Here is a 20,432-nt window from a genome sequence, read left to right on the forward strand (position 1 = left end):
CCCCAACCTTTTTGTAACTGCGGACCGGTTGACGCTCAAAATTTGTCCCTTTTTTTTATTTGGCATAAAAAAATACAATCATGTGTGCTCCCTGCAGACTGTATTAATCTATATTGATGTATAATGTAGGAGCCACAAATATTAATAACAGAAAGAAACAACCCTTTTGTGTGAATGAGTGTGAATGGGGGAGGAAGGTTTTTTGGGTTGGTGCACTAATTGTAAGTGTATCTTGTGTTTTTTATGTTGATTTAATTTAAAATAAATAAATGAATAAAAACTTTTTTTTTTCTTGTGCGGACCGGTACCGGGCCGCGGCCCGGTGTTTGGGGACCACTGCTTTAGGGGACCTGTTTTTTTTGTCCCCATACCGTCAGAGGTCCCCTAAAGATGACTGTGTAAACAGAGCCATGTCCCCTTTAAGTAAGCATTGCCAGAACACACACACACACACACACACACACACACACACACGCACACACACGCACACACACGCACACACACGCACACAAATGTGTCATCCCTTCATCATTCATAAATGTAAGTTTGTTTATGTTTTAAGATGTTTTAGTGACCAATAATGTATTCTTTTATTCTAGGTCAGGGGTGTCAAACTCATTTTCATTGAGGGCCACATTGCAGTAATGGCCGTTTAAAAAAAAAATATTTACATTATGCATGCGGGTAATAACCTGTGGATAATCTTGATTAATCAAAATGCATATGCATTCTTTTATTTTTATTTTTTTCATGTATAACTTGCTTTAAAATCAAAAATAAAGATGACAAGCAGATATTTAATTCTTTGTTTTTATCTCACAAAAATAGTTTTGCAATACAGTATATAACAATATAATTGGCATGATCAGATAATAGTAAAGTTTAAAATATGCATTTTTTTTTCTCTCAAAATTGAAAGAACGAATGCATTTATTTGGGGAATTTTTTTTTAATTTTTTTTTTTTTTATTGAAACCCATTTTTTCCAGGGTTTTTGCGGGCCACATAGAATGATGTGGCGGGCCAGAAATGGCCCCCGGGCCTTCAGTTTGACAACTGTGTTCTAGGTGTTCTCTTTGAACGTTTAAATTTGTAAATATACATTTACAATATACTTTACACGATAATCAGTCCCTTCACATCCAAATAAAAGATTTTCAACGCTATTTTATTATCAAATGACTATTTATTACAATTTCTTTATACATAACAATAATGATCATTTACATTATAACAAATAATTTAACTATGAACAATACAACTGTTTTACTATTAATTTATTTAAAAAAATATTAATGAACAATAATAACAAAAATTTGTATTTATTATCTATTATTTATAAATAATAATTTACTAATGAAACAGCAGCGGTTTACATATTATTGAACAAAAATAGTAAAAAATAAAAAGTACGATTTCCTTGTGTGTTAAACATACTTGGCCAATAAAGCTGTTTTTGATTCACAATTAAATAGTTTAATTTTGATATGATAGTGAGCAGCTATTTCATTAAAAAAAATATTATTAGTTTTTTATAATTATAAAAAAAAAACATTAACAAAAGTAGGTATAGAAAAGAAATTGTGAAAAAAATATATATATATTTTTTTAGACCTACTTTAACCGCTGCTATTTTATGGTTAAACTACTGTTTATTATATATTATTTATAAAAAATCATTTAATAATAAAATAGCGGCGGTTCAAGTAGGTATGGAAAACTTTTTTTTTTTAGATATGATCATAATAATGATTAATGATTAATATGATTAATAATAATTACACATAATTCAGCATCTTTAATAATTATTTATTATTATTATATATTAACATAACTTAATTGTATAACTATTATTATATAATGAAGTGATTCAATTTCAAACCATAAGAGGCATGAGTTATAAAATAGCTGGTGGAAAGGTTTGTCAATCAGATTAAAAATAGCACACAATGGATCAAAGTTATGGAGGAATGTTGTCAAAAAGCTTTTACATATGTGTTCTTTATGGATTATTTAGAATGACACGTCCCTAAATGTAATACCCATGCAATCATTTTGATTTCATACAAACACAACATTCTATTTCATTGTATTTTGCAATTATTGAAGCTTTTTTTTTTAAATTGCATTTATTTTCTGTCATTTCAACTCCTTGTTTATGCAGCTGGAAAAAACCCGCTATATTGTATCTTTGGTGCGTGTACCTAATGAAGTGTCCAGTGTGTGTTTACGTCCAGGTCACCGACACTCACCATTATTGAGCAGAATATTGAGCGGTAAGTCGCGCTCCTTGAAGCTTTGGACGAACTGACGGACAGACTGCAGAGAGGCCAGGTCCAGTTTCTGGAAGTCCACTAGAACACAATGAAGACTTTTGGTAAAACATCAAATTATTACAATCATTTCTTAAAGAGAAAATGCACTTTTGTGGAATTTTAACTGTCATTCACAAGGACACATATGTTTTTCTTTTTTAAATGCATTCTAAGTTGTAAAATATGGCAAGTAAGAGGTGGCTAACAATGCAGATAATGGGAGCACACTATTTCACCCATATACTGTAGCTTTCTAAAACAAAGTGCCAACAATACTCCATTTACATGTCATGATCTAAATATTAACAAGTATTAGCGATATTGTTATTATAAGCACTAACTCAGAGGAACTACTTTTAGAGAGCTAACTAGCTTGTGCTGCTATATTGACATATTGAGCTACTGCATCGCCTCTGAGTTGGTGAAAGTAAATTCTAGATTATAAATCATGTCTCTCACCTGGATAGTAGAAGGTTGTGGACATAAACCCACAAGTTGGTCAACTTTGACATCCAACTTAGACCCAAAGATGGTGAGAAAGACACGAAAAAAACACAGTTTTTAACCCTTAGTGAGGATTATGATGAATAGTTGATGTAAAGGGGAAGATATAAACATCCCATCGGTCTTTATCCCAGTGAGAGCAGACATTGTACAGTAAGTGATTGTTTTATTATGTTTGTACATCTTGTTTAGCACTTAGCAATACTGCTACATGATGCTTAGTGTTCGACTAAAGCTGCATCTGTCTAGCACACAGCTTCTAAAACTTGTAGATCATCCTCCTTATATTCAGGCTCAAAAATAGAAGTTTCTGGGTCAATAATTTGTCCCAAAGTAGTCTTTGTTGTCTCTCTGTAAGTCTGCCATGGTTAGTAGTTGTGGAGGGGGGCGTGGCCTGCGGGCCTGCAGCGAAGCGGGGTGTGCCAGGACCGGCTTCGAAATCAGCGACAGGTGCGTAGACGGCCCACCTGGGCCTGGTTATCTAATCACCTGTCGCTCTGTTAAAAGGCAGCAGCAGGGAGGAGAGAGGGGTTGGAGTGGGAGTTGGAGCTGAAGGAGAGTTGGAGCGAGAGCGACAGACATAGACCTTGTGCTGAAAAGCAAACTAATGGAGAACGCTGAAAATAAACCAGCATCAAACCCTGAAACCTGGGCTCTCATGTCGGTGATTGGTGGTCTGGAGAACCCACTGGGGGGCAACCTCCACAGTAGTCTTGTTGTTTTTGAAGGGAAAAGTGAACGTTGTGATGCGTCTGTGAAATTAATGATCAAAATATGTAAATATTACATGTTATTATGAATGTTACTAGATACTACATATATACTTACAGCGTGTATACAAAACCTTGATGGAGGTTTTTTTTAGAGTGCTTTATAGGCAGAATAGAGCCACTTCCATTGGCTCCATTTTTAGCTGACTCTTGCTAGCGTTTATTTACGAGTTAGAATGCCTAAAAAAAGAAAAACAAGTGTTCTTGTCTTACATAAGGGCCGTGAATGATAAACACAATGGCAAAAAAAAGTGCAGTTTCACTTTAAAAGTGACTCTGGGCAGCTTACTGTATTGTTTACATCAAGACTTTGTTCTGATCGCGCATCACACGAGTGTTATCAGGTAGCACGTACTCGAGCACACACGTTAATAATAATAGATTTTATTTGTAAAAAGCACTTTACATTGAGAAAACAACCTCAAAGTGCTACAGTGTATTACAAATAAAATAAAAAGATAATAAATATAAAAACTAGAACGAGCAAAAAAAGGCTTTTTTTAAAAAGAAGGGTTTTTAAGCCATTTTTAAAAGCATTAACAGTCTGTGGTGCCCTCAGGTGGTCAGGGAGAGACAGAGCAGAAATCCCGGTCTCCCATTGTTAGAGAAGAAAGTGACCAGCAGTAGTACCATCAGTGTGAAATGATGCCTTTAGCCATACTGTAACTGTCATGGGATCATTTCACCTCACCATTGTTCCCTCGCCAACATGCTTCTGAGAAAATCCATTTAAAGGAGTTTAATAGAGTCTCCCCCTCTGCCATCTTTATACACCTTATCAAGAATCCCCAAGGCTGCCATTGTTGTTCATCCTCAAAGCATTCCAAGCATTCTTCCATCATCCACTACCGCAAGGGACTAATAAACTGCATGTTTCTCCCTCACGTTTGTTATTATGGCTGATGTTCATGTGTTTACACAAGAATATGGGTTCACGTTAAGTTAAATTAAGTTAAGCTTTGATTTGATCTCCTTAAGAAGATACAAGGATGTTAAAGGGCAACTGCACTTGTTTTTAGTGGTGCCTATCATTCACAATCCTTATGTAAGACAAGAACACTTATGTCTTTTTTTTTAAGCATTCTAAATCATAATTAAGACTAGTAAGAGGCAGCTAACAATGTTTCTTTTTTTAAGCATTCTAAATCGTAATTAAGACTAGCAGGAGGCAGCTAACAATGTTTTTTTTAAGCATTCTAAATCGTAATTAAGACAAGCAAGAGGCAGCTAACAATGTTTCTTTTTTTAAGCATTCTAAATCGTAATTAAGACTAGCAAGAGGCAGCTAACAATGGGTTTTTTTAAGCATTCTAAATCGTAATTAAGACAAGCAAGAGGCAGCTAACAATGTTTATTTTTTAAGCATTCTAAATCATAATTAAGACTGTAAGAGGCAGCTAACAATGTATCTTTTTTAAGCATTCTAAATCGTAATTAAGACTAGCAAGAGGCAGCTAACAATGTATCTTTTTTTAAGCATTCTAAATCATAATTAAGACTAGTTAAGAGGCAGCTAACAATGTTTCTTTTTTTAAGCATTCTAAATTGTAATTAAGACTAGCAAGAGGCAGCTAACAATGTTTCTTTTATTAAGCATTCTAAATCGTAATTAAGACTAGCAAGAGGCAGCTAACAATGTTTCTTTTTTTAAGCATTCTAAATTGTAATTAAGACTAGCAAGAGGCAGCTAACAATGTTTCTTTTTTTTAAGCATTCTAAATCGTAATTAAGACAAGCAAGAGGCAGCTAACAATGTTTCTTTTTTAAGCATTCTAAATCGTAATTAAGACTAGCAAGAGGCAGCTAACAATGTTTCTTTTTTAAGCATTCTAAATCGTAATTAAGACTAGTAAGAGGCAGCTAACAATGTTTCTTTTTTTTAAGCATTCTAAATCGTAATTAAGACAAGCAAGAGGCAGCTAACAATGTTTCTTTTTTAAGCATTCTAAATCGTAATTAAGACTAGCAAGAGGCAGCTAACAATGTTTCTTTTTTAAGCATTCTAAATCGTAATTAAGACTAGTAAGAGGCAGCTAACAATGTTTCTTTTTTTAAGCATTCTAAATCGTAATTAAGACTAGTAAGAGGCAGCTAACAATGTTTCTTTTTTTAAGCATTCTAAATCGTAATTAAGACTTGCAAGAGGCAGCTCACAATGTATCTTTTTTAAGCATTCTAATTCGTAATTAAGACTAGCAAGAGGCAGCTAACAATGTTTCTTTTTTTAAAGCATTCCAAATCGTAATTAAGACTAGCAAGAGGCAGCTAACAATGTAGGTAATGGGATTTGATCGATTCTGTCTATAAAGCGCTCAAAAATATTGTTTTCATGTGGTTTTTTTTGCCTTTTTGGTTGGGGACCCTTTGGGACTGTGTGACAAGGGGTGGCACTTTCGTGACTTCTGCGGTGCTTTTTTTGTCAACTTCTAGATCTGCCTCCCGGGAGCCTTTTGGCCATGGAGACCAGCTACTGGGTCTCTGTCACACCAGAGTCTGTTTGGAGAGACTGGAGGAGATGCGGAGCTGGACAAGCTTCACAGTGAATGAGCAGGTATCCGTCACCTCGGTCTCCTTGGACGCATCCTCGCTCATCCATGCGGACTGGACACTGGCCGAGAGTTGGCGGTCGGCCGAGATTGCTTTGTTGGGTCTGCTCCTGTCTCCGGCTATGCTCCCCCCAACCCCAGCAGACGATGGCGTGGAACACCACAGAGGCCACCACAGTGTATATGTTTTTTTTGTTGTTGTTGTTGTTTTACTTTTGTGGATAGGAGCACCCCCCGCGACCCCAAAAGGGACAAACAGTAGAAAATGGATGGATGGATGGATGTGTGTAGAAGTGGCTGGTTGCATCAAACTCTAACCCAACCCTAAGCCTAACCCTTTTTTTTCCTCACCCCCCACCCTCCCCAGCGTTTACCTGTTTCTCACCTTTTTTGTAAGGGGCGCCGGGAGTTGGCAGACCCTTCAGCGATCCTGTTCTGTCTCCCTGTAATGTTTGATCCTGTTCTGTCTTCCTGTAATGTTTGATCCTGTTCTGTCTCCCCTCGAGGATTATTAAAGTATTTCTGATTCTGATTCTGATATATACACGCTATAAGTATACTGTCATTTCTGGACTATAAGCCGCTACTTTTTTCCCCCCAATGCTTTGAACCCTGCGGCTTGCAAAACGGTGCGGCTAATTTATGGATGATGGCCATCATGATTTGCGTTCAAAGGTTTCCAAGACAAGCAGACTGAAATGTGTGTGTTATAGTTTGAGCAATGACGCCATCTTTTGGACGAATTCGCTCACTGCAGGTGTAGTTGCGGGTTGAAAATTGTACTTTGTGTGTTAATGCCTTGAAATGGTAGTAAAACCGTCCATAGCGTTTCTTCATTCGCCACTCCAAGCAACGTTTGTAAGTTTTACAATATAACTAAAACAATTCTTACTTACTAAATAAAGTGTCCCATGTGTGATGTCTGTAGGAGTGTTTTCATGCATATTTGTACGTGGTATCGTAACGTAATGACGCTAGTGCTATTAGCTAATATGCGAACATGTTTACGAGTGTCTGTGTTAGTATTATTAACTTACAATGGCATTCTTTTTTGTTTTGTTTCAGTTTCCCAAATTCCTCAGTAACACGCAAAGCCCTGTCTGTCTGAGAGAAAGACAAGCATTATTGACCTACAGTTAACAACTAAGTTATTTCACTTGACCTTTTTCTGTGTTGAAGTAGCAAAAAAGGACATTATGTTAAATGAATAGTTTCTGTCTCTGATAGTTGATAGAATAATGTAAGTGCATCATAAAGCCTACATGAACTCCATGGTGTTCAGGGATGAATAGTCTCTCCTATTGCTATTGTACTATTTATTCAGCTATAGTTAAAAGTTAAAGTTAAAGTACCAATGATTGTCCCACACACACACGAGGTGTGGCAAAATTATTCTCTGCATTTGACCCATCACCCTTGATCACCCCCCTGGGGGGTGAGGGGAGCAGTGAGCAGCAGCAGTGGCCGCCCCCGGGAATCATTTTTGGTGATTTAACCCCCAATTCCAACCCTTGATTAATCATTAGTAATGCAGCAGCCTAGTTTTGAATGGCAGGGTCGCACAAGAAAAAATAAATAAATTAAAAAAATTAAAAAAATTAAAATTTTATTAAATCAACATAAAAAACACAAGATACACTTACAATTAGTGCACCAACCCAAAAAACCCAATTCCAACCCTTGATGCTACATTAATCATTAGTAATGCAGCAGCCTAGTTTTGAATGGCAGGGTCCCTGCTATCACATGTTGATACAAATACAACATTTACATAATACAAATCAACTACAGGCTTCCCAAAAACTGTAATAAATTAAGCATGATGAGTTGAGCATAGGTCAGCCCCACTTTTAGCTCTTTTTTTCAAACGCTCGTTGCAAACGCTTATTTACAGTAAGTCATTAATTTGTCTTAGTAAGTCAATATTTACTAAATCAAAAAATAATGACGTACTTCGTATCTGAGGTAACTAGGACTGTTTTGTGTTTTGTTTTTATTTTAGGGAAAAAATATCGAGATATATATCATATATTGTCATTCAGCATATGGAGCGGAAAACACAACCAAAAATTGTAGGCTTTTTCACGCAACGAAGCCGGCCTACTTCACCACAGTCTGTAGTCTATTGCCCCCCCAGGCAGCGATGAGAGAGAGACACCACCTTAACTAACACATTTTCGGGGGGAAACACTGTAGTGCCGTGGCCGCGGCCCATTACCGGTCCGTGGATCGATTGGTACCGGGCCGCACAAGAAAAAAAAAAAAAAAAAAATATATATATATATATATATATATATATTTTTTTTTTTAATGATTAAATCAACATAAAAAACAAGATACACTTACAATTAGTGCACCAACCCAAAAAACCCAATTCCAACCCTTGATGCTACATTAATCATTAGTAATGCAGCAGCCTAGTTTTGAATGGCAGGGTCCCTGCTATCACATGTTGATACAAATATAACATTTACATAATACAAATCAACTACAGGCTTCCCAAACGCTGTAATAAATTAAGCATGATGAGTTGAGCATATGTCAGCATGTGGCCCCACTTTTAGCTCTTTTTTTCAAACGCTCATTGCAAACGCTTATTTACAGTAAGTCATTAATTTGTCTTAGTAAGTCAATCTTTACTAAGTCAAAATAATGACGTACTTCGTATCTGAGGTAACTAGGACTGTTTTGTTTTTACTTTACGGGAAAAATATCGAGATATATATCATGTATCGCCATTCAGCATACGGAGCGGAAAACAACCAAAAATTGTAGGCTTTTTCACGCGACGAAGCCGGCCTACTTCACCACAGTCTGTAGTCTATTGCCCCCCCAGGCAGCGATGAGAGAGAGACACCACCTTAACTAACACATTTTCTGGGGGAAACACTGTAGTGCAGTGGTCCCCAACCACCAGGTCGCAGCCCGGTACCGGTCCGTGGATCGATTGGTACCGGGCCGCACAAGAAAAAAAATTAAAATAAAAAAAAATTTAAATTAAAAAAAAAGTTTTTATTAAATCAACATAAAAAACACAAGATACAATTAGTGCACCAACCCAAAAAACCTCCCTCCCCCATTTACACTCATTCGAAAAAAGGGCTGTTTCTTTCTGTTATTAATATTTCTGGTTCCTACATTATATATCAATATAGATCAATACAGTCTGCAGGGATACAGTCCATAAGCACACAAGATTGTATTTTTTTTTTTACAATCATGAGGACGACTTCTGTTTTGTTTGATCTGCCGTTTTACTGCCGCGTTACAGACACTGCTTAGAACCAATTAAGATATGTAAATAAACATTTACAGAATATTTATGTGTAAATAACTCATTTATATCTGCGGCTTATGTATGTAAATAATGGCTTTTCTTCAAAAATGTAGTGGGTGCGGCTTATACTCTGGAAATAATTGGTATATGTAATGTAGTAACATTCCTAATAACATGCAATATTTACCTATTTTGATCAATTTAAGCATATTGATGTGACAGAGGGCAGTATTACCCGCACAGATATGTAGTAGTGGGGGGATTTAATAGACAAGCGCTGCAGACACACTACAAAAGTAGCCGAATGAAGAAAAGATATTGACATTCAAGCGATATGCCAGGAAACGGCAGCAAGGTTGAAAGGGGGTCAAGTATGAAAAGGAGCTGAAAGGAGGAGGGCTGATGGAGCTGATAGAAGGAATGTGGCAGATGGAAGTGCGGCGAAGGCCGATGGCGACCTCAATGACCGGACGTGTCGCTCACCGCTCGCTGACAGGAGCTGATAGGCTGCAAGTCAACTGTATTTTCACTGCATGCATATTTGCCTCTCACATGTGCAGCCCGGCAAAATAAATATAGTATGAATCTCGGGGAAAATGTCATGCCTGCGCTCTTCAGTGTCTTCCCAGCAGAGATCCAGAGGGCCCATTGGGAGCAGGATGTCAGCGCTTGGTGTCAAAGCTCCTTTAACGCTTCCACATCTTCTCTAAGCCTCAGCTTCCTCAAACACTCATCTGTTTTCAAGAAACTGCTTGGAATGAAGGGCCACATCCCAATTATGGCTGCCATTAATGACAGCTGATAATACAAACCCCGTTTCCATATGAGTTGGGAAATTGTGTTAGATGTAAATATAAACGGAATACAATGATTTGCAAATCATTTTCAACCCATATTCAGTTGAATATGCTACAAAGACAACATATTTGATGTTCAAACTGATAAACATTTTTTTTTTTTTACAAATAATCATTAACTTTAGAATTTGATGCCAGCAACACGTGACAAAGAAGTTGGGAAAGGTGGCAATAAATACTGATAAAGTTGAGGAATGCTCATCAAACACTTATTTGGAACATCCCACAGGCAAATTGGGAACAGGTGGGTGCCATGATTGGGTATAAAAGTATATTCCATGAAATGCTCAGTCATTCACAAACAAGGATGGGGCGAGGGTCACCACTTTGTCAACAAATGCGTGAGCAAATTGTTGAACAGTTTAAGAAAAACCTTTCTCAACCAGCTATTGCAAGGAATTTAGAGATTTCACCATCTACGCTCGGTAATATCATCAAAGGGTTCAGAGAATCTGGAGAAATCACTGCACGTAAGCAGCTAAGCCCGTGACCTTCGATCCCTCAGGCTGTACTGCATCAACAAGCGACATCAGTGTGTAAAGGATTTGTAATGCATTTTAAATCGTAATTAAGACTAGCAAGAGGCAGCTAACAATGTTTCTTTTTTAAGCATTCTAAATCGTAATTAGGACTAGTAAGAGGCAGCTAATAATGTTTCTTTTTTTAAGCATTCTAAATTGTAATTAAGACTACTAAGAGGCAGCTAACAATGTTTCTTTTATTAAGCATTCTAAATTGTAATTAAGACTAGCAAGAGGCAACTAACAATGTATCTTTTTTAAGCATTCTAAATCGTAATTAAGACTAGTAAGAGGCAGCAAACAATCTTTCTTTTTTTAAGCATTCTAAATCGTAATTAAGACTAGCAAGAGGCAGCTAACAATGTTCATTTTTTTAAGCATTCTAAATCGTAATTAGGACTAGTAAGAGGCAGCTAACAATGTTTCTTTTTTAAGCATTCTAAATCGTAATTAGGACTAGCAAGAGGCAGCTAACAATGTTTATTTTTTAAGCATTCTAAATCGTAATTAGGACTAGCAAGAGGCAGCCAACAATGTTTCTTTATTTTAAGCATTCTAAATCGTAATTAAGACTAGTAAGAGGCAGCTAACAATGTTTCTTTTTTAAAGCATTCTAAATCGTAATTAAGACTAGCAAGAGGCAGCTAACACTGTTTCTTCTTTTAAGCATTCTAAATCGTAATTAAGACTAGTAAGAGGCAGCTAACAATATTTCTTTTATTAAGCATTCTAAATGGTAATTAAGACTAGTAAGAGGCAGCTAACAATGTTTCTTTTTTAAGCATTCTAAATGGTAATTAAGACTAGCAAGAGGCAGCTAACAATGTTTCTTTTTGTAAGCATTCTAAATCGTAATAAAGACTAGTAAGAGGCAGCTAACAATGTTTCTTTTTTAAAGCATTCTAAATCGTAATTAAGACTAGCAAGAGGCAGCTAACACTGTTTCTTTTTTTAAGCATTCTAAATCGTAATTAAGACTAGTAAGAGGCAGCTAACAATGTTTATTTTTTTAAGCATTCTAAATCGTAATTAGGACTAGTAAGAGGCAGCTAACAATGTTTATTTTTTAAGCATTCTAAATGGTAATTAAGACTAGCAAGAGGCAGCTAACACTGTTTCTTTTTTTAAGCATTCTAAATCGTAATTAAGACTAGTAAGAGGCAGCTAACAATGTTTCTTTTATTAAGCATTCTAAATCGTAATTAAGACTAGTAAGAAGCAGCTAACAATGTTTCTTTTTTAAGCATTCTAAATGGTAATTAAGACTAGCAAGAGGCAGCTAACAATGTTTCTTTTTGTAAGCATTCTAAATCGTAAATAAGACTAGCAAGAGGCAGCTAACAATGTTTCTTTTTTAAGCATTCTAAATCGTAATTAAGACTAGTAAGAGGCAGCTAACAATTTTTCTTTTTTAAAGCATTCTAAATCTTAATTAAGACTAGCAAGAGGCGGCTCACAATGTTTCTTTTTTAAGCATTCTAAATCGTAATTAAGACTAGCAAGAGGCAGCTAACAATGTAGGTAATGGGATTTGATTGATTCTGTCTATAAAGCGCTCAAAAATATTGTTTTTAATGTGGGTTTATTTGCCTTTTTGGTTGGGGACCCTTTGGGACTGTGTGACAAGGGGTGGCACTTTCGTGACTTCTGCGGTGCTTTTTTTGTCAACTTCTAGATCTGCCTCCCGGGAGCCTTTTGGCCATGGAGACCAGCTACTGGGTCTCTGTCACACCAGAGTCCGTTTGGAGAGACTGGAGGAGATGCGGATGAAGAGACAGGAGCTAAGGAGCTGGACAAGCTTCACAGTGTCTTGGCTGAACGAGCAGGTATCCGACACCTCGGTCTCCTTGGTCGCATCCTTGCTCATCCATGCGGACTGGACACTGGCCGAGAGTTGGTGGTCGGCCGAGATTGCTTTGTTGGGTCTGCTCCTGTCTCTGGCCATGCTCCCCTCAACCCCAGCAGACGATGGCGTGGAACACCACAGAGGCCACCACAGTGTTTGTTTTTTTTGTAGTTGTTTTACTTTTGTAGATAGGCGCACCCCACGCCACCCCAAAAGGGACAAGCGGTAGAAAATGGATGGATGGATGGATGTGTGTAGAAGTGGCTGGTTGCATCAAACTATGCTCTTTTAATGTCTTTAATGTCCTTTGTGTGCTTTAATGTTCCCTCTTACACACATGCTTATGTGTGCTATGGCTATGAGGTTTTCCTCCTAGCAGCAGGAAAAAAATAGTCAACAACAGAAGGAGATAACGTCCGCAGGAACCTACCACAAAGTGAAGGACATACACTATTTGATTTCCTATTATGCAGCTCATTTTTATTTGACACTTATTGAAATATCTTGTGTGACATCATGCACAAAAGTGCACTTTATTTGTTTTAAACTATTGTAGTGGCATTCTGTATAAAAAGTGCACTTTAATTTAGTGTTTTGATATTAGTGACATCATGCACAAAAGTGCACTAATAGCTTGTTTTAAAATGTCTCTGACAATCTTGCACTTTTCATAACTTAATATCCGGCTAATGTGGAAACAATATTTGTTCCCTAAAATTCAGTGGGTGCGGCTTATATGCCGGTGCACTCTATAGTCTGAAAAATACAGTATTTACTTTTTATTTGGACAAAAAACATATTAGATAAAATACATGTTTTAAATATATGCAACTGCATGAAGTACATGTCTTTTTTCCATCAAAATGGAGATAGATAGAAGTATTTTATTGATACATATTCTATCCATCCATCCATCTTCTTCCGCTTATCCGAGGTCGGGTCGCGGGGGCAGCAGCCTAAGCAGGGAAGCCCAGACTTCCCTCTCCCCAGCCACTTCGTCCAGCTCCTCCCGAGGGATCCCGAGGCGTTCCCAGGCCAGCCGGGAGACATAGTCTTCCCAACGTGTCCTGGGTCTTCCCCGTGGCCTCCTACTGCCCTAAACACCTCCCTCGGGTGGCATCCTGACCAGATGCCCGAACCACCTCATCTGGCTCCTCTCCATGTGGAGGAGCAGCGGCTTTACTTTGAGTTCCCCCCGGATGGCAGAGATTCTCACCCTATCTCTAAGGGAGAGACCCACCACCGGGCGTAGGAAACTCATTTCGGCCGCTTGTACCCGTGATCTTGTCCTTTCGGTCATAACCCAAAGCTCATGACCATAGGTGAGGATGGGAACGTGGATCGACCGGTAAATTGAGAGCTTTGCCTTCCGGCTCAGCTCCTTCTTCACCACAACGGATCGATACAGCGTCCGCATTACTGAAGACGCCGCACCGATCCGCCTGTCGATCTCACCATCCACTCTTCCCTCACTCGTGAACAAGACTCCGAGGTACTTGAACTCCTCCACTTGGGGCAGGGTCTCCTCCCCAACCCGGAGATGGCATTCCAACCTTTTCCGGGCGAGAACCATGGACTCGGACTTAGAGGTGCTGATTCTCATCCCAGTCGCTTCACACTCGGCTGCGAACCGATCCAGTGAGAGCTGAAGATCCTGGCCAGATGAAGCCATCAGGACCACATCATCAGCAAAAAGCAGAGACCTAATCCTGCAGCCACCAAACCGGATCCCCTCAACGCCTTGACTGCGCCTAGAAATTCTGTCCATAAAGGTTGTGAACAGAATGGGTGACAAAGGGCAGCCTTGGCAGAGTCCAACCCTCACTGGAAACGGGTCTGACTTACTGCCGGCAATGCAACGCTTCATACATGATACATATTATTTCAAGACTTTGGTGGGCCACGTCTAGTTCCCGGGACTTGAGTTTGACACCTGTGCTGTAAACAACTAATTATTTTTGTTTTAAAAACCGGTAAGGTTTACTGGAGAGGAGGCTATGCCAGATAGTCCAACCTCGGATTCAGGAGGAACAGTGTGGTTTTCGTCCTGGTCGTGGAACTGTGGACCAGCTCTATAGTCTGGGCAGGGTCCTTGAGGGTGCATGGGAGTTTGCCCAACCAGTCTACATGTGCTTTGTGGACTTGGAGAAGGCATTGGACCGTGTCCCTCGAGAGGTCTTGTGGAGAGTGCTCAGAGAGTATGGGGTATCGGACTGTCTGATTGTGGCGGTCCGCTCCCTGTATGATCAGTGTCAGAGCTTGGTCCGCATTGCCGGCAGTAAGTCGGACACGTTTCCGGTGAGGGTTGGACTCTGCCAAGGCTTTTATGGACATAATTTCTAGGCGCAGTCAAGGCGTTGAGGGGATCTGGTTTGGTGGCTGCAGGATTAGGTCTCTGCTTTTTGCAGATGATGTGGTCCTGATGGCTTCAACTGGCCAGGATCTTCAGCTCTCACTGGATCGGTTCGCAGCCGAGTGTGAAACGACTGGGATGAGAATCAGCACCTCCAAGTCCGAGTCCATGGTTCTCACCCGGAAAAGGGTGGAGTGCCATCTCTGGGTTGGGGAGGAGATCTTGCCCCAAGTGGAGGAGTTCAAGTACCTCGGAGTCTTGTTCACGAGTGAGGGAAGAGTGGATCGTGATATCGACAGGCGGATCGGTGCGGCGTATTCAGTAATGCGGACTCTGTATCGATCTATTGTGGTGAAGAAGAAGCTGAGCCGGAAGGCAAAGCTCTCGATTTACCGGTCAATCTACGTTCCCATCCTCACCTATGGTCATGAGCTTTGGGTTATGACCGAAAGGACAAGATCACGGCTGAAATGAGTTTCCTCCGCCGGGTGGCGGGGCTCTCCCTTAGAGATAGGGTGAGAAGCTCTGTCATCCGGGAGGAACTCAAAGTAAAGCCGCTGCTTCTCCACATGGAGAGGAGCCAGATGAGGTGGTTCGGGCATCTGGTCAGGATGCCACCCGAGGGAGATGTTTAGGGCACGTCCGACCGGTAGGAGGCCACGGGGAAGACCCAGGACACGTTGGGAAGACTATGTCTCCCGGCTGGCCTGGGAACGCCTTGGGGTCCCCCGGGAGGAGCTGGACGAAGTGGCTGGCGAGAGGAAAGTCTGGACTTCCCTGCTTAGGCTGCTGCCCCCGCGACCCGACCTCGGATAAGCGGAAGAAGATGGATGGATGTTTTAAAACAGGTGCTGTTTTTAGGACCTGAAAATAATAATTTTTTTCATCGAACCTAATCTGTAAAAAAACAAAAACAGTTGTTTTTTATACTCATGATAAACTACAACTCCAAATCCTCTTGTTGGAAAAAACCCAAACATGGCCATCTTATTGTGTGAATGCTGTAAAGAATACCGTGTAACTATTTAATTATAATGAATACAATAATTGAAAAGCAGCTGGGAAAACAGCAGATGATGAGATCCAATCCAACGAGGACAAGGAGCATCAAGGACATGCTTCGCTCAACATGCTGGAGCTCATTTCCGGTCAGTTGATGTTCCATTTTTTAATGTCCAGAATGTAATTATTCATGCTGCATGTAATATCAGCCTGCTGACTGATTCAGTGCAATGATATCATATTCTCAATATCTTTACTCACGTCTTTCATTCTTGTCTCCTGCTTCTTTTTTATGTTTATTATTAACCAATCATTTCAACTAAACTACTCCAATTAAATTGTACTTTTATTATTTATTATCATCCTTATGTGTATTGCAGTCTAGTACCCGCACTCTTTTACTATGAAGCCACAATGTTGTAACACGTGGCTAGACATTATCTTGCTGAAATAAGCAGGGGCGTCCAGGATGGCAACATATGTTGCTCCAAAACCTGTAAGTACCTTTCAGCATTAATGGTGCCTTCACAGATGTGTAAGTTACCCATGTCTTGGGCACTAATACACCCCCATACCATCACACATGCTGGCTTTTACACTTTGCGCCGAGAACAATCCGGATGGTTCTTTTCCTCTTTGGTCCGGAGGACACGATGTTCACAGATTCCAAAAACAATTAGAAATGTGGACTCGTCAGACCACAGAACACTTTTACACTTTGCATCAGTCCATCTTAGATGAGCTCGGGCCCAGAGAAGCCGGCGGCGTTTCTGGGTGTTGTTGATAAATGGTTTTCACTTTGCATGGTAGAGTTTTAACTTGCACTTACAGATGTAGCGACCAACTGTAGTTACTGACAGGGGTTTTCTGAAGTATTCCTGAGCCCATGTGGTGATATCCTTTACACACTGACGTGGGTTTTTGATGCAGTACCGCCTGAGGTATCAAAAGTCCGTAATATCATCGCTTACGTGAAGTGATTTCTCCAGATTCTCTGAACCTTTTGATGATATTACAGACCTTAGATGGTGAAATCCCTAAATTCCTTGCAATAGCTGGTTGAGAAATGTTGTTCTTAAACTGTTAAAAAATTTGCTCACGCATTTGTTGACAAAGTGGTGAGCCTCGCCCCGTCCTCGTTTGTGAATGACTGAGCATTTCACGGAAGCTGCTTTTATACCTAATCATGGCACCCACCTGTTCCCGATCCGCGGCTTCCGCCATCCTTGCTCCTTATGTACGTATTATTTATCTACTTGTTATTATTATTTTCTGTTGTAACATGTTTCTATTTACACTTTTGTTCAAATGAAATAGGCACTTATTCTTCCGTTGTTTGGATGTCGATATCATCCAAATGCCAAGTCGTTACTATCAATGATGATACTGATACTTCAAATTGTCAAAATCATTGAAATATTAAATATTTGGACGAGTTCACTCACTGCAGGATGGATATCTACAGTATTTTTTTTTCGTTTAGTACCTTGAACCGGAAGTAAAAGTGCTGTTCCATCTTCTAGCCGTCCATAGCGTTCCTACCCACATGGATTCTTCATTCGTCATGCATGTGTTGTTGCGGGTTAAAAATGTACTTTGTGTGTTAATAAGGTCTTGAAATGGGAGTAAAACCGTCCATAGCGTTTCTGCTCAAAAACATTCTCCATTCAGCGGTCCAAGCAACGTTTGTGAGTTTTACAATATAACTAAAACAATTCTTACTTACTAAACTGTCCCATGTGTGATGTCTGTAGGAGTGTTTTCATGCATATTTGTACGTGCTATCATAATGTAAGCAAGCGAGCGACGTTAGCATTAGCTAATGTGCTAACACGTTTGTGTTAGTATTATTAACCTACAATAACATTCTTTTTGTATTGTTCCAGTTTCACAAACTCTTCAGTAAATTCACCAAAACGTCACCGTGGAGTTATTGAGTCCGTTTAACGGATCGGAGAACTAGCTTGTGCAGCTAGTGGGCCCATTACCATGACTTCTGTTTTGTTTGATCACCCGTTTTACTGCCATGTTCCAGACACCGTTTGGAAACAATTAAGGTATGTAAATAAATATTTCTGTGTAAATAACTCATTTCACAACGTTTAGATCTGCGGCTTATGGTCCGATGTGGCTAATGTAAGGAAAAAATATTTGTTTCTTCGAAAATGTAGCTCTTTAGTCCGTAAAATACAGTAGTTCTTTCTGTCCTTCTGAGTTTGTAAACAATAACACTCAAAAATTATTCTTCAGTGATAAAAAAAATAAAATAATAATCACTGTAGTAGTGTTGTCCCGATACCAGTATTTTGGTACCGGTACCAAAATTTATTTCGATACTTTTCTAAATAAAGGGCACCACAAAAAATAGCATTATTGGCTTTATTTTAACAAAAAAAAATCTTAGGGTACATTAAATATATGTTTATTATTGCAATTTTGTCCTTAAATAAAATAATGAACATACTAGACAACTTGTCTTTTAGTAGTAAGTAAACAAACAAAGACTCCTAATTAGTCTGCTGACGTATGCAGTAACATATTGTGGCATTTATACACCTATTATTTTGTACACATTATGAGGGACAAACAGTAAAAAAATATTATTAATCTACTTGTTCATTTACTGTTAGTATCAGCTTACTTTCTGTCTCAACATGTTCTATCTACACTTATGTTAAAATAAAATAATCACTTATTCTTCTCTTCTTTGATACTTTACATTAGTTTTGGATGATACCACAAATGTTGGTATCAATCCGATACCAAGTAGTCACAGGATCATATATTGGTCATAATTTAAGTCCTCATGTGTCCAGGGACATATTTCCTGAGTTTATAAATACAATTAAAAAAAAATTAAAAAAACGAAAGTAGATTTTGTGATGCTAAAAATATAATAGTATCGACCAGATACGCTCCTGTACTTGGTATCATTACAGTGGATGTTAGGTGTAATGGCATTTGTTTACATTGTGACGCAGGTGAGCCACGGTGTGTAGTGAAGCATGTTTAGCTATTCCTCGTCCTCCAGTGATAATGTACTTGTAAGAAACTTACTTTATTTGTCGCCATGGAGGCCATGATTAGTGATTTAGAAGTAGCTAAAACACTGCAGACTGCGGATGGACTTTAGCCCATACTTGCCAACCCTCCCGGATTTTCCGGGAGACTCCCGAAATTCAGCGCCTCTCCCGAAAACCTCCCGGGACAAATTTTCTCTTGAAAATCTCCCGAAATTCAGGCACACAATATAAACGGCGTACCTGCCCAATCACGTTATAACTGTGGAATGATGGAGGGCGAGTTCTTGGTTTCTTATGTGGGTTTATTGTTAGGCAGTTTCATTAACGTCCTCCCAGCGCGGTAACAACACACAACAACAGCATTTCGTCTACAGTAAAGTAGTCCGTCTGCCGTAAACAGCAATGTTGTGACACTCTTAAACAGGACAATACTGCCATCTAGTGCATTTGATGAAAGCACTTTTGGCGTGCCACACAGCAATGCATCATCAGTGAGGGCGTTCAGCATGGTTAGAAAAATAGTGACAAATAGAACAAGGATGGACAATTCAACCCTTAACTCAACAATGAGTAGATGAGTGTTATGTGTGTGTATATATGTGTAAATAAATGAACACTGAAATTCAAGTATTTTATTTTATATATATATATATATAAAATACTTGACTTGGAGAATCCTAGCTGTAAATATACTCCTCCCCTCTTAACCATGCCCCTAACCACGCCCCCGCCCCGCCCCCCCACCTCCCGAAATCGGAGGTCTCAAGGTTGGCAAGTATGCTTTAGCCACAAGCCATGTCTTAAAGCACCTCTTCCTGAGGGTGTTTCAGTGTTATAACTTCACCTTTATCTTTACTTTTTACACCAAAATGTGTCTGTTCTCCCTTTTCCGTCTCCACACTGTGTCTGCTTGTAAGTACTCTGTGTGTGTGCGCTGCCGAACATACTCCTCTGCTCGTAAAACCAGCAATGTGACGGGGGTGAAGGACCGGTACTCTTTAGAGGCGGTTTAGTACTAAATATGATTCATTAGTATCGCGGTACTATACTAACACCGGTGTACTGTACAACCCTACACTGTAGTATCGACCACTGATACGATACTTGGTATTGTTGTTCAAACCTGCAGGACGCAGCTAGAATGTGTCATCGACATCTGAAACAAACTATTCCAGAATTCTTCAAGCACGTCAGCGTTAGTTTTGATTCAACAAACATATTTCCCATTCATGTCCCAGTCACACAAAGGACACCGAGCTGGCTTCTTGTTAATTCTGCTTGTTCCTAAGTCGATACAAGAATGACGATCAAAGCCCGGCAGTTCACCAGTAACTGGAGCGTGGCGAGACCATTACCATTCTCCTCCCTCTCATGGAGTCAGCAGCTCCTTATCTTTGGTGTCTCAGTCTGCACTCTCGT

The 20,432-nt window shown here is 39.3% G+C and overlaps 1 protein-coding gene across 3 annotated transcripts in view; it reads right to left on the minus strand.

Moving 5' to 3' along the window:
- LOC133613874 (polyprenol dehydrogenase) overlaps positions 1 to 20,432 on the minus strand; it is a 263,414-nt gene that overhangs the window by 50,374 nt on the left and 192,608 nt on the right. For all 3 annotated transcript variants that reach the window (XM_072914439.1, XM_061971743.2, XM_061971744.2), the window contains exon 4: positions 2,252 to 2,353. In XM_072914439.1, coding sequence (XP_072770540.1) covers positions 2,252 to 2,353 — 102 coding nt within the window. The remainder of the gene's footprint in view (positions 1 to 2,251; positions 2,354 to 20,432) is intronic.

This window comes from Nerophis lumbriciformis, linkage group LG13 (genome assembly GCF_033978685.3).
Source record: "Nerophis lumbriciformis linkage group LG13, RoL_Nlum_v2.1, whole genome shotgun sequence".
Lineage (NCBI taxonomy): Eukaryota > Metazoa > Chordata > Actinopteri > Syngnathiformes > Syngnathidae > Nerophis > Nerophis lumbriciformis.